At 30.2% G+C, this 23,941-nt stretch overlaps 1 protein-coding gene and 1 long non-coding RNA gene across 3 annotated transcripts; one reads left to right on the top strand and one right to left on the bottom strand.

Moving 5' to 3' along the window:
- Positions 1 to 1,736: 1,736 nt before the first annotated feature.
- LOC121240700 (ethylene-responsive transcription factor RAP2-7-like) lies at positions 1,737 to 5,913 on the bottom strand. 2 transcript variants are annotated; one of them, XM_041138203.1, is made up of 10 exons: positions 4,841 to 5,913; positions 4,491 to 4,516; positions 4,361 to 4,391; positions 4,160 to 4,247; positions 3,892 to 4,037; positions 3,627 to 3,671; positions 3,410 to 3,513; positions 3,168 to 3,298; positions 2,810 to 2,923; positions 1,737 to 2,293 (listed from the first exon to the last, which is right to left on the bottom strand). In XM_041138203.1, exons 1-10 carry the CDS (start codon positions 5,356 to 5,358, stop codon positions 2,012 to 2,014), a joined length of 1,485 nt encoding a protein of 494 aa, XP_040994137.1. In that variant the 5' UTR covers positions 5,359 to 5,913; the 3' UTR covers positions 1,737 to 2,011. The 2 variants fall into 2 exon arrangements, with proteins under 2 accessions (XP_040994137.1, XP_040994138.1); XM_041138204.1 differs by lacking the exon at positions 3,627 to 3,671 and having other exon boundaries at positions 4,841 to 5,912.
- LOC121240701 lies at positions 2,300 to 20,093 on the top strand. Its single transcript, XR_005935590.1, has 3 exons — positions 2,300 to 2,447; positions 14,977 to 14,978; positions 20,082 to 20,093. It is a non-coding gene; the product is annotated as an uncharacterized LOC121240701 (long non-coding RNA).
- The last annotated feature ends 3,848 nt before the right edge of the window (positions 20,094 to 23,941 follow it).

Below are 23,941 nucleotides of genomic sequence, written 5' to 3'. Positions count from 1 at the left end.
TCCTTAGAGAATTGACGTTAGATTCATCATTTTTAATTAAAATTTTGATAAAAAATATATATTTTTTATAAATCCAAAACATCCTTATCTATAACCTCATATTAGATTAGTTATTAGATTCATCAAAATAATAATATAATATTATTATGTTAATAATAATATTTGTAATTTATTTATTTTTTCATATTTTACAATTACACTTAGTATATGTTAATTAATAATTTAATTTGATACTTAAATTATTGTTTACCAACTTAAATATATTGTGCCTCAAAATTGATAAAAAAATAATTTAAATAAATAAAATAATGGTTATAGAGTGTGAATAGTGAGTTTTCAAATTTAAAGATGAAGGGAAATGTACTGTAACTAAAAGTTTGACATTTAAGCATATGGTGAATCTAATGCTAAGATTTTAAAGTTATAATCATTAAATTTTGAAAATGTGACTCATTTGATGAGTCTAATACCAGTGATCTTAGGATTGTCCTTTTACATTCTTCATGGGTATTCAAATGCCAACACCGTGGCTTTCAAATCTTGTGGAAAAAGTTCAGATGTATAAACTTGGGAAAACACTATTCCTACGAGATGTCCACCGAAATTTTGTACCGATTTGTTTTTTTTTTTTAAATTATTATAACTTGTGAGTTTGTATTTTTTTTAAAAAAATATGATTAAGAGATTTAAAGAATGTTTGGAAAAAAAAATTACACAATGTAGCATCATCCTAAACCTAATAAATTGTATTTGTAACATCTGTAACACTATTGAACTTAGTGTAACACCACCGATTGTAACAAGCAATCAAGCTGCATCAGAAGTACTAGCTTTACAAAGAGATTTTACTCGCATAAACAAACTTATAAGTTAACGTAATTTGATGTGAAACGTCAAATTTATTTTCCAATCTAACGTATCACATTAATTTATAAATTTATTTTTATAAAATTCCTTTGTAGACTAGGATATACTACACTGATGTAGGTATTGGAGGATGTAAGATATGGCTCTAAAATTGCCTCCAAATTCAACACATGCATACATAAATACAAATATTGAAGGAGATGAGTATTTTGGATTTCAAAGAGAAAAAAATTATTCTTATCAGACATTATTCATTACTTCACATTTTATAAAAAAAATTATAGATATGAAGTATAAAAGTGAATAGTAACTGATGAATAAATTTTTTTTTTTAAAAGAATAAAATTTACTATTAAAAAATTAATTTCTTTTTATGTAATTCTCATATTTACTATTTTTTTAAAAAATGAGTTAATAATACTTACATAATCTATAAATGTAAAAGAAACTAAAAATTGGGATCATTAAAAAGTAGGAAAAAGTTACTTTTCCTCGCCTTTGACCGCTGGCCAAAAATTTTTTTTTTTACTTAAATGATTTCAAGTGTATTGAAAGTAATAGGATCAGCGCACCTTTTGTCAGTAGGTTCCTTCCCCGCTTGTAAAAAGCACTCTGTACAATGTCTCCAAAATGTGCACATGCATTTAGCGACCATTGAAAACCCACTTTTGCTCGAGCTACGAGGTATCATACATTATACTTACGGCCTTTAGGATTTTAGGAATCACCAAAAGAGATGAACATCAAATGGTCCGTCAGATATTTTGCTGTTGGATCATAAGAGCTACCACAGGAATAAAGTATCGATTTGTACCATGAAAATTCAGAGAGCCAAAAACCAAAAACTACTTAGAACCCAATTTACTTCTCTAGAAAACTTGACTCTTATAACTAAGCAAAACACGAAGAGTTTTGGGGAATCCCACCACAGAGTCCAAACATGACATATTGCTGGAAAACATAAGCAATGGGAATTATCATTTCTCAACATATATTAGCCAACATAGTATGGGAATGACCTATCTAAGTCAGGAATAGTCGAGTCTTTGCATTTTGTCACAAACCGCATTTGAATTATAAAAAGAATTCTGAAAACCACAACTGTTACGTTTGCCTGCCCTCTTGATTCGGAGGGGTAAATAGGCTAGGGTGGTGCAGGTGGTGGCTTCGCCTGGTAAAAATATGGCGCGGTGTTGGCGGCAGCTGTGGCTGATGAAGTAAAACACAGATTGTGGGCCATTGAATTGGGAGGTTTTGCCGGAGGAATGGCAGCGGAGCGAGGGGTAGACAAAAATGAGAATCCTGATGATGCTGCAGTAGAGATCAGTGGCATTGGGGGAGCACTGACTTGGCCATGCATTTGCCATGCCCAATTGGGGAGTCCTTGTGAAGAACCTAATGCAGTTCTCTTGTTTGTTGCTCTTTCCTGCCGGAAAGATCAAAAGTTCAGTTAAAATAGATCCAAAAAGGAGGTTTCATGATCAGTCGGGGAATCCAAATAGTGTACAATCAAAATCTTAATTTTTCTTTGCACCCAAGTATTGAGTTCACCTAGCAAAGAAAAAAACATGGATGGTTTGGTGAAAAAAAAGAAAAAATTTACAACAAGGCATATAACTGTATTCAGTTGAAATAATCTAATTGCCTCTGGCCTGGCACCCTCTTCCAATATACATCACCTAGATCTGTCCTAGAAAAGGATTCAACATAAGATATAATACTATGTAAATGAAATTCAGTGATCAGTATGGGGTTTGGTTGCAGTTTTAGGTTACTGCCACAAAACACATGCAAAAATATTAAGGAAAAGAAAGGGATGGTACCTAGTCTAATGGATAATTGTTTACAGACTATGAAGTTAGGAAATAATGAGAAGCTGGTTCTTTGTCTAAAAGGTAATTGGTTCCAAACTATGAAATAGGAAATAAGTGGACAAATTCACCTCATTAGGAAAGAAGCTAGGATATAAACCCTTCATTAAGGTTGACTGCTCTGAGGTCATTACTAGCCCTTTTAAACGTGGATCTGTTAACGTTGGGTGCACATGGTTCTTCATCTGCAAAAAAGCAGGACGCAGTAAGGATGAAGTATAGGTAGTTTTAGAAATTGAATATGGATGAAACGATTCATTATCATCCAGCATGTGTAAGGAAAACTTAAAACGGATCAACTATATTTACTACAGCAAGCTAAATTGTAGCTTTTAAGTCCTTCAACGAGGCTCGCAAGATTTAGTATTTGAACCTAACTTGAGATTCTTAAGTACATCATCAGCAAGCTAAAAATACGTTTGAATTTACCCTAGAACTCCTTTCACTATGCATGTCATAAGTGCCGGAGTGGAACTGAAGACACCCTTCAATCTCCTTTGAACCATTACCAAGTGAAGGAGGAGACATCCCCAAATTCAGATCAAGATTGTGGTCACCACCTGCACCAACACACATACATGCACAAATCACTACGATAATGACCACTAGCTCCTCAAGAAGTAACATACATGTAAAGCGCATACAAGAATAGCAACAGCTATATAAAATACCTTCATTACTGGCCTCAGAGATCATCTCCCCTTGATACGCACTCAGTTCAAAGTTGGTGACTGCCTCCCTTCCATTACATTTGATAGCTGCTTTGTCATAAGCCCTGATTTCCATAAAATCAAAAGGGAGACACGTGTTGGAGTGGAACCTAATGAGCTTGATAATTCAGGGTAATAAATTCAGTGCAGGTAGAGAGTAATTCATGATCATTAGGACCTTGCAGCTTCTACTTCGCTGTCGAACAGCCCAAGATATATATACCTGCACGCAAGCATCGTAATCTCCGTGATGAAAACACCATCCCCAATCATTTCTTTGAAATAGTCATCGTCTTAGACTTGTTTTTCCGAACAAGGGTAAAACAAATACAACCAACCAACAATTTAACTAAGAATTGGAACCAACCATTTGAAACTTCTAATGTCTCTTCTCTTAAGCATAAAATAAGCTGAAATTTAAATTCCATAAAATGTTGCCTCACTTTTTCCCAAGGAACTGCCCCATTCGAGCTTCCCATCGTCCACATTTGTGCAGTGTCACTCCTCGATATTTTGAGCTCCCCCTTGAGAACCCAGTGCTCTGCCGCCTTAGTATGTGCACAAATTCTTCCTTCGCCAGATTCTTCATCTGTCCATTGATAGCAAAATACAAAAATAACACAGCTTACAATTTCATCATTTGAACTACTTTTAAAAAATCATTATTTGGAGCATATTGATTCAGTTTGATCGAGGCACGCATTATCCAACCTGTTTCATATCATCGTCATAATCACTGAGATTGAAATTGATGTCAGCATCAACCCCCCTAAACTTAATAGCAGCACGATCATAAGCCCTGAAATTATGAACACCAATTTTAAGAATAATGTAATTCAAAACAGAATAAAGCTCAAAGGTAAAATACAAGTTAAAGTAAGAGACCCAATTTCCATAAATGACAACTTTTACCTAGCCGCAGCATGAGCAGTGTCAAATCCACCTATAAAAATCCAACACCAAAATTTACAAGAATAGAGTTATATATACTTTCCGCAACAGTAGAACTCAAATCAATGAAACAAAAACATTAAGTCCATACCCAAATACACTTGCTTCCCACAGTCCCTGCACCAAAAGAAAAATAGAACAACTAAAGGAATTAGATAGAAATTCAGCTCAGCTCAGCTCAGCACTATTAAAATTGAAATCAAATAATAACTACTTTTACATGCCAAGGCACACATGGAGAGAGAGAGAGAGAGAGAGAGAGAGAGAGAGAGCAATACAGTTAAGCATAGAAGCACCTCAAACTAATAAATGAAATTCAGACTCAACTAAGCAAAAAAAAAAAAACAGCAGAACTAACTCAGAATTTAATTGAAGAGCAAACAAAAGCATCGAACTTAAATTAAAAAAGAGCATCCAAATTTAGTGAAATTTTTCACTGACCAGATATGGGATTCCCATCTCCCAGTCCTCCTATAGAACGTGACACCTCTGTACTGCGAGCTCCTAGACCTCGGTCCCCTCCTACTCTTCTTCACCTGCTGCTTTTGTTGCTCTTGCGGTTGCTGAACCACTCTCACCTCAGCAGACACACCGCCCTGGTCGAACGACAGGTCGATCCAATTCTTCTTCGACGAAGAAGACGAGGACGAAGATTGACCCTGCCAATTCATAACATCCCCGTCCTTCCCTTCGCTCAAAGGGAAGAGCTCCTTGGTGATGACGTCGTTCCCGCCTCCGACTTTTAATATACCGAAGTTGAAGGTGAACAAGTCCCTGGCGGCGCGTGTGGAACACGAGTCGTCCTCGCACGCGTCGGCATTGACGATCGAGGAGTTCGAGGTCCCCGATTCGTCTAATTGGTTCCCGGAAGAGCCTTCGGGTAATATATCGAGGAAAGTTACGGATTCGTCTTTCTCAGACGAATCAGCCAAGACCACATTCAGATTAAGATCCAGCATCACGCTCTTCGTCTTCGAGATTTCAACTCTGATTCTAGCTTAAAATAGAAGTTTGGCAACCACTTATTAGCTTAGAAATGACTACTTACAAACACTTGAGCAACGAGTAACGGCTTTCAAAGCAGATAATCGAACGGTGTAGATCTATGGGATCGGAAACAACCAAGGGCTACAAGGAACGCGATCGGAGCTCAGAATTCCAAGGAAGAGAGACATAGACAGAGACAAAGACAGAGAGTTTAGAGAGAGAAAGAGAGAGCCAACTCGACTTCGTTCAGTAAATACGAAGATTGAATAAGAAGCTCGTTTGCTATCTCTATGGCCACCGGAAAAAGCAGCCGGAGAAGCTATCGAGGAGAAGAAGATGCACTAGCATTGAACGCCTCGTTTAGAAGACGAGCACGGTAAGCATTAGCAAGTTGCATTTGCCAACTGCTCGGCAATGTGTTCGGCGACGGAGTAAATACATCGCCGACTAACAGATTCCATAGCAGAGAGAGAGAGAGGGAAAGAACTAAAGAAGGAGATGGGACGTGTGAAGGAACATTTCAGACCCATTTCAAGAGGGACGGAATATATAAACATTTTCTCTCTCATCGTGGCCACCGGTTCGACCGGTCACTGGTTCTTCGTATCGGCAAGTAGATTTTTGTCTTGTTCAATGCTTTATCGTTCCACCATCGCCACTAGGTACTAATGTCCTCTGTAATACATTTTTCTTTAAAATATAAAGACATTGTCTGAAAAATGCCCTCAAATAGGTATTTTATTTTAAAAAAACTTTTATATTTTACTTCATCAAATCTCTAAATGTAGATAATACTGTTTATTATTGTAAACATTTTTAATTAATTTATCTTCCCTCCTCTTGTTAAGTTTCTCATTTATTCCACTCTCTTGATAATATTTTCTTTATATAATCTTTTTTTTTAATTTTTCAATTAATTTATATTTTGATTTAATTTATAAATTCAGATTAATTTAAAATAGAACATAATTATATGACATTGTATATGAGAAGATATTGCAAATATCAAAATATATGAGGATATCATTAGTAGTTAGAAAAAATATTTGAAATGAATAAAAAATATTAAAAGGTATAATATTTAAATGATATGAAGAAAAAATAGATAAACTAATATATGATATATTATAAAAGTTAATATGCAAAATAAAAAAAATAAGTTTTGATGATATATTTTAAAGGATAGGATGAAGAATCTATTTCCCGTACTAAGTTAGTTACATTTTATTCGAGAATAATGTAATTATGTTGTCTCATTTTATCATTTTATCTTTTTATTTTGATCGTTCATCTATTTAATTTTTTCTTTTACAAGTTTTTTATTTATTGATTAAAAAATTGATTATTAATGTATTGGTATTTTTTTAAAATGTTTAAAAATATTAAGAAAATATGAATAAAAAATTAAAAAATAAAATTTTGCATAGGGCCGCACCTAACGGTCATGCTGGGCGGCACCAAAGTAGCGCTTTTTATTTAAAATTTTACTAATCATCACCTCTAAACACCAAATATTATATTTATTATTTATTTATTTTTTTTGTTTTATTTTTATTAAACTAATTGAATCATATTTTACTTCCTATCCATATACCACACATTTGATAAAAGAAAAAATAAAAATAAATATAGTGTGTTGTGTGTAGAATTTTCTTTTATTAATAATTTTTTAAGTTACTCATCTAAGTATCAAATAACAAATGAAAAATCTGAAAAAAAAGAAGAAGAAGCTTTTACCCTCTCAACCAGAAATTATCATATTAATCTTTTTTATTATAATTAAAATACATCAGTACAGAGTCAAAATTTACAATTTTTTGGGAAAAAAAAAAACCAATAATGGTCAATGGCTGTCGGATTGTAGCGAACTCCGACGATGGATCACCAAATTTCGGCCAATTCCAATGACTTATCAGGGTGGCCGTGACTCGGCTGAAATAATAAAAGAGTTCTTAAAGTAATTTCTAGTTTTGGTATTGAGGTATTATCAATATTTTTATAATTATTTTTTATTTTTTTATTTATTTTTATTTATTTTTTATTATAATTCACTACTATTCAATGTTAGAATTCTTTAACATTGGTGTTAAAGAACTATTCAATTTTATTATTGGTGTTAAGGCATTCTCATATCTTTTTTATTATTATTCAATTTTCATCTTTTCACTATTTTTTATTACTCTTTATTTAAGAGTTCTTCTAAGTCGGTGTGGAAGTTATACTATTTACATGGTAATATTTTATTTGTAAAATATTTTATTTTTAAATTTCTCTTTTTAAATCAAATCATATTAGGTCACAGTATGGAAGGTGACCTCCACACATGCTTGCAAATAGAACTTCTCTTAATGGTAATATAGTTATACTTTGGTTATGATGTTTCTTTCTACAATATTAAGTACTTTTTTTAATAACTTGTAAAGCATCTTAATTTGTCTAGGTGAAAAGTATTTTCTGTAGGGATATTATTTTCTACAATACATTTTTCTGAAAAAAAAAAATTGTTTTCTAATTTTTTATTGAAGACCTTGGTCCTTCAAGAAAATTATGAATTTATAAAACATTTTCTACTGTTTGGTTGTAACCTATAATCATTACACCTCCTACCCAAAAAAAAAATAATAATAATAATAATAACTAGAAGCGAATAAATAAATTATCGCACCCAAAAATAATCACAATCACCTAAAGAATAATGATATACATAAATAAAATTTTTCATTTTTTATTTATTTTTTTTATATTTTGAGTTTCTTATTTGACTTGGATTTCAAATGTCATATAATCTTAACCACCTGCAATAACATGAAACTCTATCAATGATATATTTCAAAAGAAACTTTATACTCATCATCTTTACATACCACATATAATTTTTTAATTTCAAATTTTTTTCTTTTACTAAATGTGTGGTGTATAGATACTGAATAGAAGAATTATCACGAAGACTAAAGTAAAAAATAAAAAATAAAACAAATATGGTGTGAGGGGATAATGAGTAATAAAACCCATTTAAAAAAAACTTTATCAAGAAAAATTCTACTTGTCATCTTTTATACCACACACCAACATGTGAATTGTCATTTTTATCATTTTATTTAAAGAAACATATATTGATGTGTAAATATGCGTATTTAAATAGAAAGATAAAATGAAAAATTACATGTTGGTATGTGGTGTGAAGAATAATAAGTAGCATTTATCTTTTATTAATATTTGAGGACATAGAATGAGAGAGATACAAAGTAGAATTAGATATGTAAGACATATATAGTATCTAATATTGTTGAAAAACTCAAATAAAAAAACAATTAAATATTGTAGGGACTATTTTATACAACACGTCACTTGAAATTAAAAAATTAAAAAAATAAAATAAATTTAAATATCGATGTGGGTAAAATCTAGCTCTTTAATTAAAAATAATATTTAAGATTTTAGCACTCCTTCATCCAAAATAATATAGAGAATCCTAATTAAAAATAACACTAGATCTCAAGAATATGATACTAATCTTGTCCCATCGTGGATTTTAGTAAGTATTCAAGAGTCATGATTGGATGAATCTTAACACTTTATTATCTTCTTATTTTCTTTATGTTTGGTGTAGTATCTCAATCAATTTTCCAATTTTGAAGTTCACATTTCTCCTCTATTGGCTGAAAATTACATTTAAATCGAATGAACTTGAGTAGATTTGTAATTTATCATATGATCCTTCTTTTTCTTTGTTGGGAAGGGAGAATATCTTTATAGAAATGTTATAACACTTTAAACCACATTAAACCACACAAATTTATTTTTATAAAATTTCTTTATAATTATAGTAATTTTCTTATATTACGATGAAAAGAGTCTTAAATATATATTTATCAACCACGTCCCAACTAAAAATCATATATTTATCATATATAGTTAGAGAAATGTTATATCCAGAAAAGCATATATTTGAAGTGATATGTTGTGTTACATTAAATCTATTTTATAATAAGATGAATTTTACATTTCGATATATCACATTTTATCACATTTGAATGAGAAATGATAGTCATTGATATTTACAGTCATGAAATATACAAAGACCGTACAATTACTTAAAAAAAAAAAGTAAATACATGACCAACATAAAAAAATAATAATAACTTTTTAATAGCGAGCCTCACTCTTTTTTAAAAAGATTACATAATACTTACGTATTTTACGATTGTATCTAGTATTACTCTTATTTTTATATATCTAAGATGTTACCAAAATATTATTTTTTTTCAAAGCCATAAAGTTGATATCCATGCTTAAAAAATAGTGAGAAATACACGAAGTTTGGATTCATTAACATGCGCAAAATGTGCAAACGCGTAAGCCATGACAACATGAGCACGAACTTTATGCATAAAATATTTATTAAAAAAATTTTTTTTTTCTCTACACAAATCAATTAAAATGTATATAGATTCGGCGGGTAATAGCCCGTACACGTTGGTACCTGCCCGAAAAGGGCCGGATGTGGATTACTCTCTGCCCGAACTGCATTATGGAGTCAACAGTAACGAGTAACAACGACGACCGTTATATTATCCTTTCCCCCAACCCTGTATTTGCATAATTACCCCTGTGAAGTCTCAAAATCCCCAACGTGTTCCCTGCCGTCCAAATCCTCCCCATATGTAACACGTGCTTTTCTTACTCTTTACTCTTTAATCATAGTTCTCTCTGTGAAGTTATAAAAGCACACTCAAAAGTCAACAGAAACTTACCATACCTCTGTACACACACTTGTCAAGTTGGCAGGACAATTGAAGCACAATAAACATATGCCTTATCATTTGTACTTATTTTAAGATTATTATTATTATTTAATTTTGGTTTAACTATGTTACAAAAAGAAAATTCCAAATAGCCTTTTGATTTTGTCTCCTAAATTTGACCGTTTGTGTATTTTAAATTTCTTTAATTAATTTTTTTTTAATAATTAAGAAAATGATTATAGTAAATGTGTGTATTTTTTTAAATGTTTAAATATATTTAAAAAATATTTTAAAAAAAATAAAAAAATGCACTAAGAACACGTCCAACGATACATGCTTAGCCGCTCACTAGATTTGTCCTTAGTAAATATATGCATAAAAAATAACGGTAATTTTTATGTTGTTTGTTCGAACTTTTTAACAAAAGTTTCGATTTAATGCTTTTTTAAAATGTGAGTTTTCGGTTTTTCCAAGTGCTTCAAAGTATTTTTTTTTCTTTATAAATTTACTAAACGCATCATTTTTCTATGAAAGCACTTAAAGATATATCGTCAAAAATACTTTTTAAACTTTCATACTAAAAAAAAGAACAAGCACTATTAATCTAACCATATATATTTGTATTGGTTTCCATAGTTTTTACAAAATTTCAATCTCTACAAATTTTCTCAAAAAGTCCAAAAACCCATTCATAATCAAGGGAGAGAAAAAAAAAAAAAAGAATGTTCATGTAAATGCTAGAAGAATATGACCTAAGAAACATCAACATCTATATAATTTTGCAATACATCTCCATATATATATATATGTATATATATAATCTCTCCAACTTTATAGCATATCACCACTAAGCACGAGCCACGTGGAAGAAGCATTAATTAGGTAACTAAAAATAAACAGTTTGGTTTGTGTGGAAGAGAAACTATCACGTTGCTTAAGGTTTCGTTTATTTCAGAAAACATCTCATCTGATTTAAATATTATAACTTTCTCAACTTTTAATATAAAATAAAATAAATAATTTAACTTTTTCATATTTCAAAACAAAAATAATATTAAAAAAATATTTTAATAATATTTTATTTAACTTTTTAACTTTAATCTTAATTCATCTCATTTCATCTCTGAAAACAAATAGATCATAAGGAAACCAATTATGGAGCTTTGATTTAATATATATATATATATATATATATATATATATATATATATTAATTGAGTGGGAGAAAGGACGTGTCATCTTGATCTAGCCATATCTAGGAAACATGAAATCTAGAAATTTTTAGCATATTTCTTGGTTGGCTCTACCATATGCTCCTTATCCATTGCAATACTCGTTGCTTTCCGATTGGCTTTTCTGAAATTCCAAAGTTCTAATTATATTCACGTTCGGCCAAAAATGAGAAAGGATAGATATAATCGTGAGTGTATAAATATTGTGCAATCATTTTAAAAAAAAATATGAGATTTGCATTAAAAAAATTAATTTTTTAATAATAGATTCTATTTTTTTTTTAAATAACTGTATGACGATTGTGTACTCTACAATTATATGTAGTATTATTTAAAAAATATTGTCAATCTTAAATGAGTGCTTCCGTGATAAAAGAAAAAAAAAAAAACACGCTTTTTTAATCATCATTTTCTCAATATCTGGCATCAAATGATTGGCGTTATACAAATAAAATTACGAGATAATGAATAAAATGATGAGTATTACTCGCGAATCGTGATAAAATGTACTACATAATATGAATTGAGTTTTAAAATATTTATTAATTATTATATATTGTTCAAAAAATTTTTGCAATTATAATTAATTACGGATAATAATAATTAATGTGTCTATATTGAATTCAAACGAAACTTAATGAGTAGTGAAAGGTATATATAGGCCCCAAAGATCTCAAAATTCCCATTATTTTGCTAAAGAGTTTTGCTACACAACCTCCACCATACTTCACACTCCACATTTTTTTAAAATTTTTTATTTTTTAATATTTTTTTAAAATTTATTTTGAGTTAATTTTTTTTAAATTATTTTAATTTTTCTATTCATTATACATATAATAAATATTTAATAAAAGAAAAAAATAAAAAAACTGTAGAGTATAGAGTGTTAGGAGATTGTGAAGATTATTTGTTTGCTAAATTATTTCTCACTAGGATAAGATTAATGTGTGGAATTAAGGTTGGAACCAGTTATGTCCTTGCATGGTGGCCTCCATGCCTAATTTTAATTTTTTAAGATTATTTTATGGCAAATATTTTATTAAAAACATTCATTTAGAGTATCCTTAAAAGAAAATCTATAATTTTACCTCTAAATTAATCGAATCTTCTGGTTTTATTCTGATTCAAATAAATTCCATTCATAAATATATAATATGAAGGTGTCACGATGAAACTCGTGCAGTTGCAGCATCTTAAAACTTTGAAACAAAACAGATATCATGATTTTACATGCATCATGCATCTTTTGTAATTATTTAACCTAGCCAACGTGTTGCCTGCTGGTTCCTCAAATATAGACACGTCCTCGTACCCAATCCCTCTCTCTCATAGCACATATTCAATAGTCTACTCATCGTTTTCACATATATAATTTTTGTATTTATTATTTTTTTCTCATATTAAATATATAATATATAGATGATAAGTAGAAGAATTTAAATTAATTTAAAAAGAATAAAATTAAAAATAAAAAAATAAAAAATAAATATAGTATGTAAGAATGATAAGTAACAAAACTCTTCGTTAATATAATTTTATATGATACGCTAGATCTATTTTATAATATAACACATGAAATTATTTTATAGTTAAGTGATTTCTCTTTGCCCAAATGAGTAAAAATAGATATAATTTTTTAATGTACAAATTTTACTTATTCTTTTTATAAAAAAAAAATAAGACTCACTAGTAAAAACTATATATATATTTTTTATTATGAATATCATATTTATCTATTTAAAAAAAAATGCGAGAAAATTGTAAATTTTTAAGACAGCAGAAATAATTTACTTTATATAAATATTCCACGTGTGTGTAGATATATGATAAAGTTTTTAGATTCCTTTTTATAATACAATAATGGGAAATCGATAGCTAGCTGTACTTCACTTCGCTTCAAGCCTTTTGAATCATGCCAATGATTCTTGAAGAGTTGGCTTCATTCTAACACTTGAACATGCTTTTTGATTTACCCATTCAATAAAAAAAATATAAAAATTTGATCTATGAATAATATAATATTGATAATTATAACAAAAATTAGGAAACACGATTATTTAGAAATAGTCAAACATGGCCTTTTTATTAAGAAATTCAAAAGGTGCTTTACACGTGGCAGTGGAAAATAGAAGACTTGCTTGTAGTAAGAGAGACAAATCAGTTAGCTTCCCTCTTAAGGCAATGTTTATACCTTAAAAAATCCTTTTGGTTAACTTTAATTTTCCAATTCCGGTAACTACGTACCACTACTCACTCACCTAATTCGTGATTGCGATTTTTCGACCGGCTGTAACCGGTTACCCAATTGAGATCCACCTACAGCTGGCTGTGTTTTCTGCTGCTTCTTGGATTTGGATCATCTTCAATTTGTAATCAAATTCAGGTTACTTTGGAATAAGTGGTTCATTTTATATTATCTTATTATTATAATTTTTTTAAATTTTTATATAAATATAATAAATAATTTAATTTTTTAAAATTTTTAAAATAATTAATAATATTAAAAAATAATATTTTATTTAACTTTTATCTCAACTCACAACTCACTATCCAAACAATACCTAAAACTTAGAAGAGAGATAAATACACATTTAAATAAATAAATAAAGTAGGTTCTATAATATCTATTTTACGTATTTATCTCTTTTTCACTTTAAATTTTAAAGTCATTTATCTTCATCCACATCCCCCCATTCATTCAATTTTCCTACAATGTCGAGCTAAGTGGCACATTTCATAATTTATTTGATTTAAAAAATAAATTTTAAAATTTAAATATTACAAATTAAAGTATATCATATGAATGATGTGTGGTGTAAAAATTTTATAATAATAATATTCAATAATTTATAATGCCTTGACAAGTAAAACTATTTCTTAAAATGTGGTTAAATTTATTTTCTTGGTCGTGTGAAGTAAAATATAATGGGTAGTAATAAGCTTACTACCTTATTATTCTCCACTACTAATCAAGTGTATTTCAAGATTTTTACTTTTTTATCATTTTCTTTTAAGTATTTTTTTAACATCCTTAATCGTTAAAACAAATTAAAAAAATATATAATTTTACTAATAATTACATCCTTAATTATTAAGTAAAATAAAAATTAAAAAAAATTAAATATAAAAAGAATAGTAGATAAATAATAATAGAATAGTATTCTTATCATTATTCAAATATAATTTCCTTAAAACTTAATACGCAGTTTTCGGTTTTCCTATGTACTGGTGAGTGGTCTCATCAAATCTCTGGCTTGGCAATTTTGGTTTGTTAAAGTTTCATTTTCATTAATTATTTTTTATAATTATTTATTATTAAATTAGACATCATCTTTAATGTAATAAATAAATAAAATATCAACCTTATCCTTTTATTAAAAAAATGAAATAATTGTCGGAAGGATACGTTCAAAACACTGTTGATTTTAATTACATGGCCCCGCCTGGTATCCTTTTTGGTGGGTATATTAAATTACGAATAAATCAGAATATAATAAAAGCTTTTTTTTTTTTTCAAACATTAAATAAGAAAGAAAAAGTACAACTAGGGTTTCCTTTCTGGTGGGTATAATATTATTGTCGGCAGGCTTGTACGAGGTTTACTTATAGGGAGACGTGGACTCTTCATCTCCGTCCATACAAAGTCCTCTCTTAGTATCACATGCTCCTATTTTCTTTTAAAGAAAGATAATACACACGATGTTTTTTACAATATATTTTATAATTATATTTTAATATAATATAAAGAATATTATTGTAAAATATTTTATAAAAATAACATCATATTATAAAATATTTTTATTTTATATTATATATTACGAAAAGTATTGTGAAGAATGCTGTATCTTTATTTTTTTTAATATTTTCTAATGAAGTGAAATGCTGAAATTCTTTTATCTTTTTAAAAAAACTGTTTATTTATTTGCCAAAGGTGTTGCAATTTGATTGGTTTTAACCTGATAAGTTAGTGCTGCATATCATTTTCACAAATCTTGAAGGGAATGACCACTTTGGTACGTGGGATCACTTTAATTAGTGTGATTTTTTTTAATTAATGATAGATTTCAATATAAAAATTAAAATTAGCGTGTAATTTATAGGTAGATAAGTTTCGTGTACTTTATTTAAAAAAATAGATAAATTTAAAATTTATATAAAAAAATATTTTTTAACAGTAAACTTTATTTTTTTCAAAAAAGTATACGATACTTACACCTAATAATTACTGTATCCAGAATATTGCTCAATTCTTTTTTAAAAAAAAGTCGATCCCAAGTTTCATATTTATATATTACTTACATTTTTCTAAAAAAATTATACGAAATTTCCACATTTTAGATTAGCTGATAGATAATCTTTCAATATCGCGCATCATTTCTCTAAAACTAGTGATTTCGTTCAAATTTTAATTTAGGTCCAATATTTTAAGTCAAATCATATTTCCAAAACATGATTTCTACTTATTCTATTTTCCTGACCTTCTTTTTATCCCATATGTAGATTCATATTTTGGATATACTATTTTATGAGCAAGAATCTCGATTTCATGCATCCTGGTGATTTTTTTAATAAATCATGTTCCGCTACATGATTTATTAAATACATAAAAAAATACATTAAAAATAAAAGATTGTTCGAAAATATAAAAAAGAAGGTTGAAAATCTAGATTATCTCTATCATTTTTGTGTTTGTATGTTTTTTTCTTTTAATAAATCACGTGGCACTGTGGTGCTACGTCAAGAGAATTATCTAAATGGTAAGTTTTAGATGAGCCTTTAGCTTATTCTTCCTTTATTGATTAATTATAAAATGAATTATAAAAGAGTTTTCATGGATCATCACTCATCCATGATAACTGCTATGTCAAAATAAAATTGCATCTTTGGGGTCATATGATTCTGGCTTGCATTAAACAATTTTATACGGGTGAACAAGACATCCATGAAAATGACTATGGTTTTCTTTTACTAGAAAAAAAAAAAAAAAATCTTTTTTGGACACCTCTTGTAAAGTTAAAATTCACATGAAACACGATCTAGAAAAAAATGAAAAAAAGGAAAAATGATATGAAACATGCCAATCAAGGTATTTTTTAATAATAATATTATTATTTTAAGATTTAAGAAAGTTGAATTATTTATTATATTTTGTGTGAAAATTTGAGAAAATTATAATGATTAGATGCTAGATGAGTTAAAAGACTTTTTTATCCAAACCTTCCCAAAGTGGATTCAATACTATAATTTTAGTTTTATATTTTCTTCTCATGAACTAATACTTCCTTGTCATTTATCTTCTAAACTTCAACCAAGTGCAACTTAATTTTTAAATTAAAATTTTCAGTGTTAACTATCCAAATTTATCGTTAATTTAAACAAAAATATCTATAAAAAGACAAAAAATGCTCTTAATGCTGCTAAAATTAGCAGGCATATATGCATTTAAAAGAAATAAGGATATTTTCATATATGGGTAATGATATATACAGTTTTAAGGTGTGTAAGTCTCGTGTATTCATTTTGAAAAAAAGTAAGCTCTACCATTAAAAATGTTGAAACAAGATTTATCAACTTTTTTTAAAAGAAATAATGCGATATCAGTTGTACATTTTATGATTGTATCTAGCTAGAAAGAATAATTAGGGATATTCAATTGTTGGTCTTAAGAGAATGAATATAATATTTCAATTGTTGATCTTAAGAGAATGAATATAATATTTCGAGGAGATTAAGATGCCATCACTAATAATAATAATAATTAATAATAAACATGAAAAACTGAATCAAAACGTAATCCTCATTCATTATATTAAAGATTTTCTCGTATTTGGCTCAAAAGATTTGCTGTGTCACAGATATATTAATATATCAGACAAGCTTTGACACTTTTTTTTTTTTTGGGCATTGTGTAGTGTATCAAACACTCATAATTAACAGCTAGTAGTGCTTTATGTCATTGATCTTTAGCTGATAAAATTAAGCAATTAAGAATTAGCAACACATGATGAGTTCTCAGACGTTGTTTATTCATGTTCATCACATTTTAAATGCACCACCATTTCCTCGGTTCCCACAAATTCAAATTAATTAGAATAAATAAGCTACCCTTTGTTTTGGAGTAGTGCATCTGTGCATGCATGCTAATTAATAAATTCTTATTAAAACACCCCATGCATGCATTATTCCAGACCGTATTTATATATCTATTCTATTATATTAAGTGCTTATAGCGCTTCTACAATAATGAATAGTGATTTGTTGTCAATCCGTGTTAGTTCCTTGTGTGTTGTGTGGTTATTTTTTTATTCTTCTACTTTATTCTTTTGTCTCCGTTTATGTGAGATATAAATGTATTTTTATTTTTATTTTTTATTTTTTTTCCCGAATTGTGTCAATAGGTCAGTGCATCAATAATGGGGAAGGGGATGGTGTTACTTGTTAGTGATTTTGTGTCTCCGAGTGCTTGTGTCAGTGTAAATTTTTACTTTTTTTACTTCTATTTCTCTTCTTTTCGTGCAAATTCTCTTCTCTTTCTCATTCCTGATTCCCTATACGATTCAAATAACCAAAAAAATATCCAAAATATCCAAGAATCGTGAGGATGTAAAACTAATCAAAATACCTGGAAGGGTCAAATACTCCCAATGGATCGTGGGGTGTTAACATGGGCTTGGTCCTCTACAGTAAGATGTATGAGGCTTAAATACTCATCTAATCCAATAGAGTTCGAGCAAGATTGATAAGGGAGATTCCTGCCCATTACCTCGGCACGATTAGGGATGTTCATCCACCCGAAACAGACATATAACTCCGAAAGACCGAGATTCAAGTTTCAAATGATAGATAAGGTGGTTAAACCCAAATGATGAGAAGAAAGCAAAAGATTTATTTAAAATGATCAGGTACGTAAAATAAAGGTTGAAATGAATTGGCCTAGAGATTACTCTGACTATTTTCGACTTAAGCATTGGAGGCTCCCCTTCCCCACCCTGGTGTCTTTTATCCTTTGGTTGCAGAAGGTCGTGGATGATAAGCGGTGAAACATATCTTCAACAGTTGTTGTTGGCACCGTTTGTGGAATTGTCGTATCTTACAAATCAACATGCTTTTCACATGTCCATCACTATTCGGTCTCAAACAACTAGAGATCAGGAAGAAACTTCAATAAACATGGAGGGAAGACTAGCGGAAATGGAAGAAATGGTGAAGAAACTCACCTCAGAAGTAGACTCGGTGCGAGAGGAGAACAAGACCCTCAAGGCACGAAACAGGCCGTCGGGAGAAGATGCAACCCCCAGTCAAGTAGACAGAGAGGAGACAGAGGCAAATAGTGCTGGCGTCGGTAAGGGCCATCAGGAGGATAAAGGTATGAAGAAGATGCACCATGACTTACGCAACCTGATGGATAAATATGAAGAAATTGCCAAAAAGATAAATACATCCTCAACTGTTGACTAGTTGTTAACCAGCACCAACCTACCTTACACCTCAGAGATTGTGGCGGTCCCGCTCCCTCCAAAGTTCAAAATCCCATCAATAGACATGTACGACGGCTCCAAAGATCTGGTGGAACATTTGGAGATTTTCAAGACCCATATGACCTTCCATGGGTTCTCAGGAGAGATTGGGTATAGAGCTTTCCCTTTAACACTAAAGGGAACGGCTAGGGAATGGTTCGGGGGACTGCGGCCGAGCTGCATTACAAATTTTGAAGAACTCGACAAGCAGTTCATTACCCAATTTATGGCTAGTCGGCGGAGGAGGCGAGAGTCTGAAGGCATACCTGGCACAATTTGGGCTCGTTTGTTTTCAGATATGAGATTAAAGTTAAAAAGTTGAATAAAATATTGTTAGAATATATTTTTTAATATTATTTTTGTTTTGGGATTTGAAAAAGTTGAATTGTTTATTTTATTTTGTGTGGGGATTTGGAAAAGTTGTAATGATGAAGTGAGATGAGATGAGATGTTTCTTAAAAACAAACAAGGCCTAAATAAAGAGAGAATGACGGTGGATGACCAAGATAAAAAAATCATGTTGGCTGCATTACTCGGGAGAATATGGCCAAGGAGTCCCTTTATGACTGAGCTAGCAAGGAAAACCTCATCCACCTTAGGAGAATTTATGGATCGGACGGACGACTTTGTGAATGTCGAAGATACATTGATTGCCCTCACCAGCCGGTCGGGGTGAAAAGAAGAGAATGCATCAAGGGAGGGCCCTAAGAAGATTCAAGAAAATAGTTAGAAGCCAAGGAAGAATCAATACGAGAAAAGGTGAGAAGGCAGGAAGTATAATAGTGATCACATTCAATAGCCGCTTACGCGGCGTTTACCTGAATTGACTGAATGTAGAATTTTTCATATATATAAGCTTGAATATGTATATATAATTTATGGCTTATTTGTTTTCGCAGGTGAGATGAGATAAGTTGAGATTACAGTTAAAAAGTTGAATAAAGTATTGTGAGAATATATTTCTTTAATATTATTTTTTTTTTGAGATTTGAAAAATTTGAATTGTTTATTTTATTTTGTATTAGAAGTTGAAAAAATTATAATGATTAAATGAGATGAGATGATATATTTTTTGAAAACAAACGAGGCCTTAATTCGACATTCATGCAAGGGCATTGCCAAGTACAAACTCTTAGGCCATCATGTTTGAGAAGTGAGATGAATTGAGAACATTTTATTTTGTCTTAAGAATAATGCTTAGGCCACCAAGGATCCTCACCGATTGTTTTTTTCACTTAATGATTAGGAAAATATATTTTTTAATGAATTTGTGGTTTTTAGTTTTTTAAAAAATGTTGAAGGGATTTAAAAAAATGTTTGAAAAGAAAGATATTTTTTTTGTCTTCTCGGTGAGGATCCTCGGTAGCTATTGCAGGATCCTTATATTAAAATTTCTCACAATTTCATTTCCAAACATTACTCAAACACATGAAAACACTTTTCAATTTCAAATCTTCAACTTTTTATTTAATAATTACCTAATCATTACATTTTTTTTAAATTTCAAAATAAAAATAATATTAAAAAATTATATTCAAATAATTTGTTAACTTTATAATATACTTTTTAAACTTTTTCTCTCTCATTTTTTAAAATTCATTAAAATATCTTAATTAAAATTATTTTAATATTATTCACAAATATTATTATTATTATTTATATAATTCTCATTTTATCTCATTATCTACTTAAGCATGCCAGACAACCCATGTCAATCTAGGTGCCATCGTTCAAGTTTATAGATGGGCTTAATGATATTGTTCTCTCTCTCTACACAGTCCTATTATAACTCGACACGATATCAATCTACTGCATAAACCCGAATCATTACGCCTAAAATTGGATTAGGTGGCAAAGTTGGATGTTTATGTTCAGCTAAGCTCTATTGGCAATTGGCAATTGGCAATGACGTGTACCATGGTGAGTGTGATCGATCACTTTATAATAATGTTCAGAAGAAAAATGGCTGTCTCACCTGCCAATCAAGATGGCTGATGCCAGCAACTTATCATTAGATATCCCTCACGATTTTCCTCGCTCCATTCATCAAAACCCTATAGTAATGATCATAAGCAAACTAGACAAAAGAATTAGAGGAGGAGGCCATTTGAGTCTTGCTATTACTAATTAAATGGGGAATAAAAAATAGAAAAGAAGTGAGTCGTGCTAGTCTTTTTCTTCTCTCCCTTTTTTGCCTCAATTTCTTTCTCGAGTTATCTATATTATTTTAATAATAAAATTTAATTTATAAGATTCAAATTTTAAAATTTATTTTTAAAATTAAATTATGTCATATCATTTTTTAATATGTGTGCTCTATATACACACTATTAAGATATAAAATAAATAATAAAATCTACCACTTGTCCCAAAAGTTTAACTCGATGGAGAAGATGTAGGTAATTTTATTATTTATTTTATATCTTAACACACACCTCTACCACTTGTCCTAAAAGTTCAACTCGATGGAGAAAATATAAATAATTTTATTATTTATTTTATATCTTTAACACACACCGGCTTGAGAATAATTGTTTTCTTCTTTATGTAGTAATTCACCAAATGCATGCTAGAGCTTTGATTGCCTCCATGCAGAGATCATTATTCCACCAAACGGGATTTTGTTGTATCTTTTTAATTTGTTCCCTCAACTTTCCTCGATTAATTCCTAGTTTATAACAATCAATTGGCCTAGAAAAAAAAAATTGACATTTTTTCAATTGAAAATGTTGCCATTACACATTCATTCTCGTCTTACAAGTTAATTAAGGGAGTACTGGATGATTGTATTTTTCTTTTTTAATCTCGCCTTTTCTATGCATTCATGCATTTGCTTCTAATATTATTGGCATATATCAAGAACATGAACAGCATGGGATACTCCAATAGGTAAAAGCAATAAAAGTTGGCAAAGTATCTCTGCACTTTGTGTGTGTTGATCACTGGTGGCAATTCTGATCAACCCAACTCTTTGGTCTCCGTTTATTCGACAAACTGATGATGTTCTTGTTTTTATAGGTTTAGGCAAGTGGATGCATGCATGGGGTTATTTGGAAATGCCTTTGATCTTTTTACAGTACTTGAATTGCTCTTTCTAATGCATGAGAAGAATCATTATCTTCATATGTTTATAGCTGTATATGTTGGTAATAATTACTTCGGGTGAACATGGTCTACATCACATGCATGTTTTGAAAGTCTATGATCAGTGTAAGCATTTGTGTAAATTTCCACCATTCGCTTGCTTATCCTAACCTCTTACTCGTAAATCTATTTATTGACACACCACTAAAGCAGAAAACCGTCGTATCAAGTCGCATAAAAACAAAAAATATTATCACTTTTTTATAATGATAATAAATTCTATAAGAAAAAATCTATTCATCATTTATTTTTTTATCATCTTCTCATCATCTCATGATATGGTATTAGATGATAGGTTGACAAGTGAAATATAATAAATAATCTCCAATAATCTAATGCCACAATATCGTGAGATGATGAGAGGATGATGAGAATTAAGATGATGAGTAGCATTACTCATTCCACAATAACTAGTGTGTTTACGTTGCGGTTTGCAAAAATCAAAACTATTTAGAGCCAGTTAGAAGATTTTCATGAGATCTAATATGGTTGATGCACACAATCTTAAGGAAGAAAAAGGCAAGTCATGCATATCGGGCATCCGTAAATCAAGCTGTACGTACTGATATTGATTTGCTCAGGATTCAAGCTACTGCAGATCAATACTCATCATTCAAGTCTCAAGGTCATAGCTCGCTCGGTGCAAACAACACAAGCACAGATATTAATTAGCTCTATCATAGCAGCACTTTGAATATTTCTAACGGATTGCTATTCAATGTTAATTTGTTACCTTGTATAGATTAACAGATCAGTGTCTTACAGACACTATATATACTTGTACATGCATATACACACACACACACTTTTGTGTATTTCCATTAATAACAGACATTTCATCCCACCCTTGATTTACTTGAACCCAAAAAAAGAGAGAAAGGAAAATTTTAGTTTGCCCTCTCACTTTGACCGTTTGTGTATTTAATTTTTTTTTACTTAATGATTAAGAAAGTGATTTTTAATGTATTGATATATTTTTTTTTATTTTTTAAAAAATTCAAATATGTTAAAAAAAATATGAAAAAAAAGAAAAAGAATAGAAAAGAATGGCCTAACGGTCAAATAGAGTGGTGTTACTCTACTGTGGTGCTACTCAGGCGGCATAGTAGCACCACTCAGAGACAAAATCCTGCTAATGCATGAAATGGTCACAATTGTTTATAATTATAAGACAATCAGCTCTTGTAATATAACTGCTAGTTTCAGCAAGAGAGCAAAGAAATACATTACAAACATTGAACTAAAACACTTTATTCCATTAACATGAACTTCGAAAGTAGATATAAACTAGCTACAAGCACAAGAACTGTCACAGCATGGACTCGGTGAACGCCCAAAGCGGCAAAAGATGAGAATCATATATATCTTGTCTGTGTTGGATCTGTAAAATCTGAAATTGCCAAAATCAATTGTCAAATCCGTGTTGAATCATATGGAGACAGTTCTTTTAGGTATATATTGAAATAGAAATGTTTTGACAAGGAACCCAATATGTCTTGAGGGAGAAATGATGATTATAAAGGTAATGCCTGAGGTCTAAAGCTTGATTCAACTGCTAAACCAGTCGGGGAAAGGAATGTGATTCCCCTGGTTACTGTTTACCTGGTTGATTCACCTGCTAAACCAGTCAGCTTGATTCACCTGGTTACTGTTTACTCTGTCGGGGACAGAGATATGCACGACGGATCTCTTAGACTTAGGTCTTTAGAGTTCTGTCGTTTGGGCTAGACCATGTCAGCCATGAAAGTGTGCTGGGAAACTATTAACGTATGTAACTGACTTGTTTAAGTCAAAGTTGTATGTCCTCTTTTATGAATGAAATGTGATTCCTTATTATAAAAAAAAAATGCTAAACCAGGCAGGTCTATAGCTAAAGCAATTGAACCTACCCTGTGAAAAGAGCAACCATGCTATCAA

The sequence above is a fragment of the Juglans microcarpa x Juglans regia genome, chromosome 7S (assembly GCF_004785595.1).
Source record: "Juglans microcarpa x Juglans regia isolate MS1-56 chromosome 7S, Jm3101_v1.0, whole genome shotgun sequence".
Lineage (NCBI taxonomy): Eukaryota > Viridiplantae > Streptophyta > Magnoliopsida > Fagales > Juglandaceae > Juglans > Juglans microcarpa x Juglans regia.
The sequence above is the reverse complement of the archived record's forward strand: the minus strand, read 5'-3'. Positions and strand labels throughout refer to the sequence as shown.

What these genes read in the sequence shown, in the direction of transcription:
- LOC121240700 (XM_041138203.1), bottom strand. Translation starts at nt 5,358, where the DNA reads ATGCTGGATCTTAATCTGAATGTGGTCTTGGCTGATTCGTCTGAGAAA. An exon ending in ATGACGATGATATGAAACAG is followed by an intron (nt 4,038 to 4,159) that starts GTTGGATAATGC and finishes ATCAATGGACAG; the next exon opens with ATGAAGAATCTGGCGAAGGA. An exon ending in CTAGCTTCTTTCCTAATGAG is followed by an intron (nt 2,294 to 2,809) that starts GTGAATTTGTCC and finishes TCTTTCCGGCAG; the next exon opens with GAAAGAGCAACAAACAAGAG.